A 9,142-nucleotide genomic window follows, 5' to 3' on the forward strand; every position below is an offset into this window, starting at 1 on the left:
CCTCCAGTGGCACATGCATCTTTGGCTCAGGCCTCATACTTGTGAAAAATCAAAAACGTGCATAGCGCATGGGTTTGGGTGTGACTGAGGAGCTCCATATCGTCCTGAATGCAGGCAATGGGCTGATGTCTGAGTGTGTTTATTTCTGTCGTTGCCACAGAATTTGTTCGATCTCCATGGTTTTTGGTGGGGACATTATCATCACCATGACAGACATATTTCACACTGGCTTATATTTGCTCCACTCAACAGGAAGTCAGCTGTTTTGAAAGTTTTGCATTAAAAACAAAAATTCGTACAGTATGTACTCTTTCAAACTCCTTGGATTCCCTTGAAATTTGGCTGGTATAAACTCCAAATACGTGAAAATAAATTGCGAAGGTATAGTGAATATGGCATGGTTTTAAAAAAAAAAGCTCATTGAGTGTGACGAAAGGGTGAAAAATTAAACTACGCTCAAATTACATTTTGTGTTTCCTGTGTACTACAAAGTTCACAGTTTCCAAAACGGATGTCCATTTAACTCATGTAGTCCTAATTTTGCTGTGAGGCAGGCAAATAGCTTTCAAAAAGAGGATAGATCTTGATGGGTGAAGCTAAAAATATGTAGGAACTTCAGAATTGTAACACTCTTGACATGTGCCACTTCTCCATTGTGTACTGAGAAAAAGCACATTCAACAACATATCCTGGTACAGACTGCATGTCCTTCAGGTAAACTACATAGCCAAGTCCCCAGAATGCAAAGCGCATGCACAGTAGGGCAATAAGTAATTTTACTGTCATACTCCTGACAGTTTTTAAGTGCTTTAAAAAGCTTTCAGCCCACCGCCACTGTGTTAGCGACATAAATTGTGAGAAGAAAAAATATAGAATTGAGAAAACGGTCACAGGTTTAGTATTTAGGCTAATTTTCAAGCAACAATGATGCTGTACTTGGTAAAAAAAAAGACAAATTAGTCAAATTTGTTCCAAGTCAACACATTCAGTGCCAGCTGGTGTAACAACAAGGTTATCAACAACATCTGCAAAACACCTGTCACTCTAAGGCCCTGTCCACACGGCAACGGATTCAGGTGACTCCGATACAATTGCTTATCGTTTAGGCCTGGCATCCACACGGCACCGGCGTTTTGGGTGCCCAAAACGCAATCTTTTTGAGAACGGGTTCCAGAGTGGAAAGATCTAGCAACGTTGCCGTTGCGAAGTCGTCTGGATGAGTAGAATGGATTTGTTTACGATGACGTCACAACCACATGACTGTCAGTGCTTCACGCCGGGTAGAAGTGTAACGAACTCGATGCGAGTTGTCAACAAATCCTATAACTTGGTTCATGAAACGCGCTTACAAAATATTTTCACTGTGAATATTTATTGTGTAATGGTGCAAAGTGAGAGAGAGAGAGAGAGAGAGAGAGAGAGAGACTCTGCCCTTAGGGCAGAGTCAATCCCGCCAGCAAAAATAGGTAAAAAAAGGGGGGAACTCACCTCTTCAGATGTGGGTTTAAGTCCTACAATACATTCCTCAAAAAGGGCGTAAAAGAGCAAATTAATCCATCAACATGTATCATTCAATTTATTCCGGACCATTAAAGACGCCGCCTTCCGCGTAGAATCATACGTCATCCTCGCCGCCATATTGGACAGGTCAAAGCGGAGAATAAAGATTCATGTGCTCATAGGCTGTCTTTCCATTGGGCAAAGTCGGGCAATTGCCCTGAGCCTCGTCCAATCAGGGGCCTCGTCGTCGCGTTACGGTATTCCTGTTTTCCTGCATGCTATACATCATAATTTACTATGTAATAATTCATTGTGATTATACATATTTTCCACTCAACATGAACCACATTTGCTACGAAAATAATAAAAGCAATAAAGCATGATTCACGTGTAATCCTACAGCTAGATTCACAAGCAAAACCACCAGTATGTGACGTGATGTCACAGCTATCTGGCTTCGCTCTTTCTCAGAGCCGTAGTGTCTGAAGTAACCTAGGCAACAACGCGAGCGGGCTGAAGACATGCACCAGCATCATCTAGCTCTAGCTGCAGAGCCCTCGTACAATGTTTTGTTAAAGTAAAATCAGAATGAAACGATTTCTAAGTGGCAGTGAGAAAAGGAAGAGGAAAAAGGATAGCGAACAGTTTGTTGAAAAGCTACCGAAATTAACAACCTTCTTCCACACAAGTTCTTCCACCACCCATGAGACTGATAGATGGGCACATCGACAGCAGCGCACATAGACAGACAGGCAGACACACACACTCTCCTCTACTGACACACACACAGCTTATATTCAGTGATCTTTATTGGGGTTTTTTCAATCATTTCCATGTGTTCACAATAAATATTGTTCGTCAGTACGTATGATTCATCATCTCATTATTATTATTACAGATGCATGGGTTGGGGTTGAGGGGGGCCTCCAAATTGTCCTTTGCCCAGAGTCTCAGATTTCCTAAAACCGCCCCTGCATGTGCTGCATTTAACTGTACCAACAGGTTTACCGTCCAAACGAGATCATATAGGATTACCTTTCACAGGTGAGAAACAACAAATTAATTCCATCAACGTGTAGCATTCAATTTATTCTGGACCATTAAAGACGCCGCCTTCCGCGTAGAATCATACGTCATCCTCGCCGCCATATTGGACAGGTCAAAGCGGAGAATAAAGATTCATGTGCTGCGTTTAACTGTACCAACAGGTTTACTGTCCAAACGAGATCATATGGGATTACCTTTCACAGGTGAGAAACAACAAATTAATTCCATCAACGTGTAGCATTCAATTTATTCCGGACCATTAAAGACGCCGCCTTCCGCGTAGAATCATATGTCATCCTCGCCGCCATATTGGATAGGTCAAAGCGGAGAATAAAGATTAGCTGCGTTTAACTGTACCAACAGGTTTGCCATCCAAACGAGATCACATGGGATTACCTTTCACAGGTGAGACTGGAAAAATACTTTTCATTGTATTTGGTCATTATAATGTAATTTTACGAACAGATTTTCCTGACTTTGTGGCACCTTAGGTCACTCAGCACCCCATTAACATCCAAATGACTCAAAAATGGTCTGAATCGTTTGTGCATCGTTTGTGCACATTTGTGCAGGCAAAATTAACGTTTGTGCACAAACCGTTTTGATGTTATTTAAGTTTTAATTTTTTGAAAGTAGGTCACGCAGCACCCCATTAACATCCAAATGACTCGAAAATGGTCTGAATCGTTTGTGCATCGTTTGTGCACATTTGTGCAGGCAAAATGAGCATTTGTGCACAAACCGTCTTTAAGATATTTCACTTTTAAGAGGTTGTGACCTTAGGTCACTCAGCACTCCATTAACATCCAAATGACTCGAAAATGGTCTGAATCGTTCGTGCATCGTTTGTGCACATTTGTGCAGGCAAAATTAACGTTTGTGCACAAACCGTTTTGATGTTATTTAAGTTTTAATTTTTTGAAAGTAGGTCACGCAGCACCCCATTAACATCCAAATGACTCGAAAATGGTCTGAATCGTTTGTGCATCGTTTGTGCACGTTTGTGCAGGCAAAATGAGCGTTTGTGCACAAACCGTCTTTAAGATATTTCACTTTTAAGAGGTTGTGTCCTTAGGTCACTCAGCACCCCATTAACATCCAAATGACTCGAAAATGGTCTGAATCGTTTGTGCATCGTTTGTGCACGTTTGTGCAAGCAAAATGAGCGTTTGTGCACAAACCGTCTTTAAGATATTTCACTTTTAAAAGGTTGGTGACCTTAGGTCACTCAGCACCCCATTAACATCCAAATGACTCGAAAATGGTCTGAATCGTTTGTGCATCGTTTGTGCACATTTGTGCAGGCAAAATTAACGTTTGTGCACAAACCGTTTTGATTTTATTTAACTTTTAATTTTTTGAAAGTAGGTCACGCAGCACCCCATTAACATCCAAATGACTCGAAAATGGTCTGAATCATTTGTGCATCGTTTGGGCACGTTTGTGCAGGGAGGACTTGTCAAGGCATTCACGACCTTCCCTGATCTGAAGTCCTACATCAATCAGTGCTTTGGAGTGCTGCAGGGAAAAGAGTCCAACACACTTCCCCCATGTTACATTAGAGTGGATGTTGCCCACTGTGTGAAATTGATCAGCCGATGGGAGTGCCTCCGCAAAAAGAGTAACCGTGTGAGGGAGTTCTACTTGAGGGCTATGGGCCAGCTCGTCCAGATCACATCTCTTGATGAGGCTAGACAGCTGATTAGTCAAATTGCTGTTGTTGCACTCAGTGAATCTGAGGGAATGGATGAGCAAGGTATGCCTGTCAGTTCAGAAACCTGTAAGCTGGCCATCAAAGATCTCATTGCCAAAGGTTCATCGGCTGAGGAGAAGGAGACCAAGGATCCAATGGCAAGTGGAGAGGATGAGAAGATGAGTCAAATGAAGGAGTGCCAAACTGATGCTCAGAGGTGGGCATCGGAAATATGTGAGGAAAGCCGGTGTTTGGCATCGAGTGATGGTGACCGGGACAACTTGCACTTTCTCCCTGACCTTGTTCCTCACCTGATCCGAATGGCAGCTTATCTGCCACTTTGGACTGCAGTCATGGTTCCACACTTTAAAAGTGTCCACATAACAGCCAGTTCAGCAAATGTTGAGGCTGAATTTAAAAACTTGAAGAAAGGCCTCTTCAAGCATGACAACAAGCCTCTTCGTGTGGACCGCTTTGTGCGACGCCATCTGGATCACATTGAAGGTCAGATGAAGTTGTCTTCGGCCAACATGAAGATAGAGCTGTCAGATGAGGACTCTGAGGAGACGGAAGAGCAGGAGGAACCAGTGGAGAACTGGAGAGGTCTGGTTGCCTCAACAAAAAAAAGAACATCATACTTAACACCATGTCCTGAATGGCAACATATGGATCTCACCACAAAACAAAAGAAAACACAAATTGGGCTTTTGAGAAATGGCAACCACTTTGCCAGTCATGCAGTTAACACTGGAAAGGCACAGCTGTCTGTGGTCAACACTTGTGCTTTTGACTCCTTTTTACAGTGCCTCTGCTGTGCCTACTGTGACAGTCCAAGATTCAGCAGATATGTACAGGGGACCAATCACCCTGTACTGGATCTTGTTGAATCCATTGTGACCGGTGACATTAACAGCACCACTTACAAGCAGAGAGCACTGATCTTGGCAAAGATGTTCTCTCATGATTCACTGAAGTCTGGGGCACACCAAATTAATGCAGCATGTAATGTGTCTCGAATCGTAACAGACACAATGAAAGATGTTGACACGCTGACCTTCACCACTAGCTGCTCTTCTCCTACCTGCCCGCGCAATGATTCAAGGAGCTTACCGCTCGTTCCTGTGAATTTCAAAACTTTGGGCAGAAGGGGAATAAAAGATCTCCAGGCAGCAATTGAAGATGGCCTCCATCTCCACCCCGTAGAGTGCCATCAGCCAGTCGATAATGATGAAGCCGACTCCTCATCTGATGTGCAAAGGTGTGATGGTGTGGTCACACACACCTATGCCAGTGGAGAAATCCTTTTTGTGGAGTTGGGAACAACGCAGCACATTATGCTAAATCAATTCCCAGTAAACATCATGCTGCAACAGGATCAGTTCACACTCAGGGGCATTGTTGCTTTTCAGCCAGGGACAAGAAAAAAAGGTCTTGGACATTATGTGACCTAAAGTCACCAACCTCTTAAAAGTGAAATATCTTAAAGACGGTTTGTGCACAAACGCTCATTTTGCCTGCACAAACGATGCACAAACGATTCAGACCATTTTCGAGTCATTTGGATGTTAATGGGGTGCTGAGTGACCTAAAGTCACCAACCTCTTAACCAGAGCTGTCTCTGTGCTATGATGAGATCTAAATCCTAACTGATACATTTCATGGATGTTATTCCTATGTAAATATAAGCATAACTGCTGTAACACAGCTTTTTCAAGGATCTTGGAGATAAAGGGGAGGTCTGATATTGGCCGATAATTGGACAGCTGACAGGGATCAAGGTCAGTTTTTTTTTTTTAATCAGGGGTTTGATAACTGCTAGTTTAAAGGATTTGGGTACATAGTCAATCGTAAGAGAAGAATTTATTATTTTTAGAAGCGGTTCAATTACTTCAGGTATTATCTATTTGAATAGACATGTACGGTAGGTAAAGGATCTAGTACACAAGTTGAGGCTTTTGATGCCAAGATTAATGAAAGTAATTCAGTTTCTTTTAGGAGAGTAAAACATTCTAATTGATGATCTGATACAGTTATATTGTTAACTACAGGGTCACTTACATTGTCTGACCTTAAATTAGTAGTTTGATTTTTTTTGTCAGATGTTCTCAATTTTGTCATAGAAGTCCCAGAGAGGGGCCATTTGGCCTTTTTACCTAGAAAACCCACAAGAGGGCCAATTGGCCCCAAGTCCACCCTGTGGACTTTTCATTTTGTTATGGAAATATTGTGGACACTCATTTTGTTATGGAAATGTGGCTGTTAGTGGCACACGGCCGGAGCCACTTGAACTTGTGTGGGGGAGGGGACACACCTTACAGCTTAGGAGGTTCTTTTGAGAGCAAGCTTTAGTTCTGAGATGGATAAATACCTCAGTGAACATAGCCATAAAGACACTGGACTGAGCTGTATGCAGTGGAAAGGATCAACAGGAAGGAAGGGATCAACACACTGACATTTATTCTTAAAAAAAACCCAAAACAAAACATATTTACAAAGAATGAAAAAGCAACTTTTTTCCCAGTTTTGGTGTGGAGGGTTGTTGCAGAAGTAATTGTTATTTTTGTGTGCTAAAAATAGTAAAAAAAAAAAGAAACCCAAGCATATTTACAAAGAATGAAAAACCATGCATTATGAGTGAAATACATTAGAGCAGTCACTCACAATCCTGGCACTGCCATTGCTCCTTTCGGCATTTCCCACATGTATATCGGTAGCAGTCAACACAGCGTACAGTTGCATGATTGTCCTTACATTTAATTTTAGCCTGACACTTGGCTCTTTTTCCTAGTTGTGGTGTGGAGGGTTGTTGCCGAAATAATTGTTCCTTTTGGGCCTTTTTCATACCCACGTGGGAGTGAGCCAACTCTCTTGCAAGCTCCAGCAGGAAATCTACCCGTCTCTCCTGCCTCCCGGTGCATAATTGATAGAGCACGTGTGCATTCAGTGCTGCCATATCTATCATGTTATAGAACACTGCTACTGGCCAGCGCCGTGTTCCTGCGCAGACAGTGTACTCCCGCACCATCTGGTCCATGACATCGACGCCGCACTTTGTTGTGTTGTAGAGTGTGATGGTGTTAGGCTTCTTTTTGGTGGTATCCTGTGTCTGAATCATGCTGTGCATGCTGCTGAGAACATATACAGTCTTCTTCCGCTTGGGCGCATACACCGTCAGTGTGGCACCAGTGGTTGAAAATACTTGGGTGGTAAATTCATTGCGGTGCATCTGTCTAGTTGACAGTGGAATTTCTTGGCGAATCTTGTTGACTGTGCCGAGGATGGTTGTATTCCGGCTAAGTAGTCGTTTTGCAAGTGACAGTGATGTAAAGAAATTGTCCGTGGTAACATTTCTGCCCTTGTCCAGGAATGGTTCCATCAGCCTCATGACTACACTCTCAGACACTCTCTCCCCACGAGGCCGAGTGGGGTCCTTGCCAAGACATGGGAGGATGTTGCAGACGTATTTGGTTTTCAAGTCACACGCCACCCAAAACTTGATCCCAAACTTGTCTGGTTTAGATGCAATGTACTGTAGGAAACAGCAGCGAGTCTTGGACGGGAAAAGTTGTTTGTCGATGGTGATGTGTCGACCAGGGATGTAGGATGTGATGCAGTTGGTGACAAACAATCCCCATATGTTCGAAATTGCAGCAAACTTATCGGTCTGTGCTCGCTCGCTGCGGGTGTCTCTGTCATCAAAGCGCAGGTGATGCATGATGTTTTGGAAACGCCCTCGGGACATGGTTTCGATGATCTGTGGGCTTCCCAGGTTTTTCGACCAGCAGTCACGCAGTGATGGCACCCTGATGATTCCCCGCATAATGGTGATGGAAATAAATGCCATTAGTTCAGGGAGGCCCATGAACCAATCCACATGCTCCGTTTGCTTTGCATGTTGAACTGTACATTCTTGAATGATACCAAGCATGTCCAGAGTGATGAAACACAGGAAGCTCTGAAGACGACTTGTGATTGACCTCCTGGCCTTAGCTGTTGGCTCTCCATCTGCGTTGTATGGCAATGGCGGGGTGAAATGTGGACCCGTTCCCACCTGTTCTTCATGCCATACTGTGCCGTCTTTCGCAGTCTCTGTCACATCAGTCCCCAGCCGAGCTCTCTTTTTTGGTTGGGGAGCAGTCTCTTCATATGTAGTGTGAAAAAAATGTAATTATGAGCAATGGGAAAGTCAAATGATATCACAAATGCAAGCATAGAAGCTAATAATAATAATCCCAGAACATCTCAAATAGGTTGGCTAAGGTGCAGACACCTCAGGAGAAGTAGAATCAAACAAAACTGACGGCAGTCCGCACTCAGAAACAAAATGGAGGCTCTATTCACATGGTGCTATATTTTCCAACTTCCTCACTGAAATGAAATGTAAAATAGGAAATAATATGAAATGAAATCTTACCTGAAGACGACTGAGACAGCTCGGAGTCTGAATCCACCTGAAGGTTGATGTCTTCTCCATCCGAGTCGCAAGGGTTTGCTCCATCCAGGATCATTTCCAATGCCTGTTGAATGTTGAATCTCTGCATCTTCGTTCCTTGGAGAGGAGCTTCTTTCACCACAAAATTCTTGAGGGAACTGAAGCGATAGTGCATGTGCACTGAGGTATTTATCCATCAAACAATTGTCTGGTTGCAGTCACATGAGTCGTTATGGTCACATGGGACATTCACATGTTCACATTTTAGAATAGAATGTGTTTTTATTCCTCATTCTCATTCCTCATTCTAACAGCCTCATTACCATAACAAAATGAGTGATTAGTGTATTAGGGAAAAGCGGTCGGGCCAAATGGCCCCTATGTGGGTCTTCTAGGTAGACAGAAAAATGCTGGGACTTCTGGTGTTAAAAGTGAAATATCTTAAAGACGGTTTGTGCACAAACGCTCAT

At 43.1% G+C, this 9,142-nt stretch overlaps 1 protein-coding gene across 2 annotated transcripts; it reads right to left on the bottom strand.

The window, feature by feature from the left end:
* Nucleotides 1-594: 594 nt before the first annotated feature.
* On the bottom strand, nucleotides 595-8,862 carry LOC132887151 (uncharacterized). Of its 2 annotated transcripts, XR_009654777.1 has the most exons (3): nucleotides 8,655-8,862; nucleotides 6,818-8,380; nucleotides 595-606 (listed from the first exon to the last, which is right to left on the bottom strand). XR_009654777.1 is itself a non-coding variant. In XM_060922590.1 (2 exons), the coding sequence occupies exons 1-2, from the start codon at nucleotides 8,845-8,847 to the stop codon at nucleotides 6,894-6,896; spliced, it is 1,680 nt and encodes a 559-aa protein (XP_060778573.1). In that variant the 5' UTR covers nucleotides 8,848-8,862; the 3' UTR covers nucleotides 6,759-6,893. The 2 variants fall into 2 exon arrangements, 1 of the variants encoding a protein (XP_060778573.1); XM_060922590.1 differs by lacking the exon at nucleotides 595-606 and having other exon boundaries at nucleotides 6,759-8,380.
* Between the last annotated feature and the right edge of the window lie 280 nt (nucleotides 8,863-9,142).

This window comes from Neoarius graeffei, chromosome 1 (assembly GCF_027579695.1).
Source record: "Neoarius graeffei isolate fNeoGra1 chromosome 1, fNeoGra1.pri, whole genome shotgun sequence".
NCBI lineage: Eukaryota > Metazoa > Chordata > Actinopteri > Siluriformes > Ariidae > Neoarius > Neoarius graeffei.